General features: G+C 34.8%; 1 protein-coding gene across 2 annotated transcripts in view; it reads right to left on the reverse strand.

Annotated features, from left to right (window-relative positions):
* LOC106875857 (acidic mammalian chitinase) overlaps positions 1–5,000 on the reverse strand; it is a 61,281-nt gene that overhangs the window by 14,662 nt on the left and 41,619 nt on the right. For both annotated transcript variants that reach the window (XM_089347146.1, XM_089347147.1), the window contains exon 10: positions 4,240–4,259. In XM_089347146.1, the coding sequence (XP_089203272.1) occupies positions 4,240–4,259 (20 nt within the window). The remainder of the gene's footprint in view (positions 1–4,239; positions 4,260–5,000) is intronic.

Here is a 5,000-nt window from a genome sequence, read left to right on the forward strand (position 1 = left end):
GTCAATATCAATATACACACACAGACACACAGACACGCACAGACACACAGACACACACACACCACACACACACATATATGTATGTATGCATGTGTGTGTGTGTGTGTCTGTGTGCGTGCATATATATATATATATATATATATATATATATATATATATATAACTTTCATCTTTTAGTGGGTTCAATCATTGAACTGCAGCTCACCATCTGAATTTGAACTCACAACGTAAAGAGAGACAAAATTCCGCTAAGCATTTGTTTCGGTGTCTTGCTGTCAAGGCGTAAAGCCGGAAAAAATGCCGCTAAATAGTTTCCCGGCACGATAATGCTTCTACCAGCTCACCGCCTTAACTTGAACTAATAATAACATATATTAGAAAATTTGACTGAGGAACGTTTCGCAAAGAGAATATCATTATGACTAGTTTCATTTTCCAATTTTGACTGTTTTCCTGACCTCTCATTACCCATCTTAGATTGTAGCCCTCAATATTACGCCAGTACCCAAATATATGTATGGAAATACGCACACACATACATACACACACACACACACACACGCACACGTACTCACACACACACACAGACACACACACACACACGCACACATACTCACACACACACACACAGAGACACACACACACACACACACAGACAGACACACACACAGACAGACACACACACACACACACACACACACACACACACACACACACACACACACACACACAGACACACACACGCCTATCTATCTAGCTATATTATAATGGAGAAAGCTGCTTATTAATTTGGTATGTTACAATTACTAAAAGTACTAAAAGAAAGCAATTATTAAAGGATTGAACGTCTGGAAATATTTATATAAGTTCATGTTCTAAAAAATTTCTTATAATTTCGATTTCTGAAATTTATTGAATTTTGAGCTCCTATTTTTCGCAAATTTAAATATTCATTGAATTCACTACGTCCAACTTTTCACAAATATAAATATTCATTGCATTCACTGCGGAGTAGATTTTAATGTTTAATAATAATCAATATCAATTCGTTGCAGGCGACATTTTCCGTTTTCATTTGCAACAGTCTCTCACTTTCTCTCGCCTCTATTTTCATTAATGATAATTTAATAATAGCTCTATAACTTTGATACGAGGTACAATTTCAAGAATATTAACAGTTTCTGGAGTTTGTAAAATGAATATTTTTGATAAAATGAAAATTCTTTAATACTCTGTGATAATTTTAAAGAAATTTTGTGTTGAATGAATGCATGCTATTAGACAAATAGTTGTATAACTTTGATATGAAGCACAATTTCAAGAATATTATCAGTTCCGGAGTTTGTTAAATGAATATTTTTGATAAAATAATAATTTTTCAATATACTGGCATGAGTTTTTAAAAAAGAAATTAAGTGATTTTGTTGCTATGGCTGCTTGGAATGCTATTAGCCTTACAATAATAACTATCAGGACTGATTTGGGCCTTTCTTAAAAACTTAATAGCCATGGAGGACCCTATTTGGTTTTAAAAAAAACTGTAAATAGATGAACAATTCAAGGGAGGTTTGTCTGTTTTTTTAATATACCAGTATAAGTTTTGTAAAAAAAATTAAGAAGTAATTTTGTTGTGAGCGTTTGGAACGCTATAAGCCTTACAATAATAACTATTCGGACCGTTTTTGGCCATTTTTTGATATCAAAAATCATTGGAGGGGCTTTTTCAGTGAAAAAAAAAAACGTAATTGTAAATATTTTCGGAGGAAAAAGTTAACAATTCAAGGGAAGTTTGGCTGTTGTTTCTAGCAAAATCCAAACCACCCTCCGTTTTCACTCTCACATGTATTGATGCTTTTTCAATATTTTTCTCCCATTAAACATTTTATGGAATGATGCTGCCGAAGTAACACGCGTGTGGTTCATTGGTGGAATATAAGCAACAAAAAAGATTGCAATCTAATCTTTTACCCCCACTTCAATCAAGCAAAGTCATGTGTGTAAGAAAAAAAAACATTTTCTAACAGAAAAGTATGTTATTAAAATGAATTATCGTTTACGTAACTCTTTCTTTAAATCACTGTGGCCTTATCAGGTTCTCCAATATTTTAATTTGTCAACAGAAACTATCGGGCCAGGGTTCCAAAAAATTAATAATTTAAAAATTTTTCTTTTCTTTAGCATATAAATGTATTTATAGGGAGACAAATATTGAAAAACACCAATACATGCAAGAGTGATAAAGAAACGTGGAGGGTTGTCTTGGCGTGTGCTAGAAGCAACAGTCAAATCTCCCTTAAATCAGACACTTTTCTCTCTGAAAATATTAACAATTTTTTTTCTTTTATTTTTTGCCGAAAAGGCTCCTCCTATGGTTTTGAAGTGCAACGAAAATTGGCTAAAATAGGTCCGGAGTGGGATGATGAGGGAGTGCGGGGGGTTGTAAAAAAATCTCAAAAATGTTCTCATACGAAGATGCCCCCACTCCATCCCATCATTTCGAAGGCTGTGGTCTAAAAAAATGGGGGAAATCCCCGTCAAAAGAGAGTAGTTCTAACTTATTTGGTCTTCCTGATCCGAAACTCCTCTCCCCACCCCCTCGGAAAAAAATTTCCCAACAAATTTCTTTATGATCATAATCTATGTCGTTTGAAAGGTATTTGTATAAAGTTTCATTAAAAGATACTAATTTCCTGGAAGTTACGGGGGAAAAAGTCGGATCACGTGAATTTTCCCAAACTCCTCTCCCCCACCTCGGAAAAATTCTTTCCCATAAATCCCCATATCTTCTGAAGCCACAACATCTAAGCGGTATTTGGAGGAATTTTTTGTTAAAAAGTATCCATTTTTCTGGATGTTATGAGGCAACAAAGTCGGGGGCGTATACATCTATAGTTATGCCCTTTTATTTATACTATTTTTTCATTTCATGTTTATTTCATTCATTGTTTGCAATGTTCTCTCTCTCTCTCTCACACACACACACACACACTGCAAAACTTACAGATAGGTTGCAGAACTGAAACCTCTACGTTGCTTTGCGGGGAATGTAAAAACTTAACAAACTGCTCCCCTCCGTAGATGTACTACCTTGATGTTTGTTTAAAAAAGAGAGATTATGACTGTGATGAAATAATGAAAACAATATTTACCAAACAAGTTTACTATTATACAAATATTTACTATCACACAAAGAAATAATTAGACGTAAAATATAAAAATTATTAGAATTGGGAATCAAATGTGAAAATATTGTCAAGTGGCTAGCAAAAAACCGCCCAGAGCGCGGTTTTCTGTTAGTATTATTAACAACCAGAGTAATTTACAAAATGACGTAAGGTCCGAGAGTTTTGAGCATAGCACTTATCAAAGTTTGGCAAGCGCCAATACACAAAATTATCGACCCTTGAGTCTCTTCGTATCTTCCGGCGATTAAATAATAATAATAATAATAATAATCATAATGATAATAATAATAATGATAATGATGATGATGATGATGATGATGATGATGATGATGATGATGATAATAATAAATGCCCTGATGCAGTACCAAGCACTGGCTCTCATAGCTTGTGATTTTAACTGATTGGAAGTGTTATCATGTACATGTTTTGTCTTGGTATAAAAGATAGGCTACAGCAAATATTCTGTTCAGTACCACAGATTTGTGGTGTGTGTATGCGTTTTCAGTTCTGTTCTGTTTGCATCACCAAACCTATATATAACACACACACACGCACGCATGTACGTACTTACGCACACGAGCTTAGAAATATTCTTGTACTGGGTAATAGAATGAGAGAGAGAGAGAGAGAGAGAGAGAGAGAGAGAGAGAGAGAGAGAGAGAGAGAGAGAGAGAGAGAGAGAGAGAAACAGAGAGAAGATGCAGACATTACAATTTATTAATTGAACAAAATAGACATAAACACTTTCCTTCTCCTTATGCACATAAAGAGAAATAAATCCACCCTCATAAACATACACATACACGCAGAGGGAGAAAACAAGAACTACATGAAAATGTCTGATGTCAAATAAGTCAGCATTGAATCAGCGACGCCACATAGGCGACACCAAAACGGCCGTGCCAAACGTCTCATACTTGTACATAGATATGATAAACTCATACACAGATGCACAGATGTAGATACGCACCCATTCACAAACATGAGCAAACATTCACAGATATTAAAACAAACATATATACACAAGATCGAAACTGTGGTTGAATATACTTACTAGTGTGTGTATTTCCTGACCTGAAATTGAATTATGCAAGAATTATATTATAGCCTGACTCTGTAGTTTATGTTTACTTCATATTTGTATCTATGTAAAAACGATTTAAAAAGTGGAGAAGATTAAAGTGCTTTGAACTTCATGGTACTATTAGTGTTGTTTTTAGTTTCATGTTAGTTAAATGAGACCAAAACAACCGATGGCCAACATGGTGTCCCAGCGATCCTTTGTTTCGGGAGTATAAGCGTTTTCTAACTTTCTTCTCTAAAGATCTAGTTTCATTCCCTTTCACCATGTACCTGGATTTTTGACCACACCACTCTCTTTACCGCCAACGTTTGTCTGTTTCTCTCTCTCGGTCCTTCCACTTGCTTCCGTTGCCATAAATACACACACATTCATACACACACACATGCATACACACACATAACACATACATATACATACATACACACACACGCACACACGCACACACACACACACACACACACACACACACACACACACACACACACACACACACACACACACACACATATATATATATATATATATATATATATACATACATACATACATATATATATATTTTGCGAATCTATATAGTAACTATCCAAGCAATTATAGAATAGAAGCTATTAAATACCAGAAAGCATTGGTAGAAATTTTATTGTCGATGGCTTCCAATACAGTTAAACTACTTTATGTTTGGTTGCTCAGCCTACCGACAGCAGTCAGGAATGTCTATGGAAACTAAAGTT

This window comes from Octopus bimaculoides, chromosome 2, assembly GCF_046866305.1.
Source record: "Octopus bimaculoides isolate indiv1 chromosome 2, ASM4686630v1, whole genome shotgun sequence".
In the NCBI taxonomy this organism is placed as follows: Eukaryota; Metazoa; Mollusca; class Cephalopoda; order Octopoda; family Octopodidae; genus Octopus; species Octopus bimaculoides.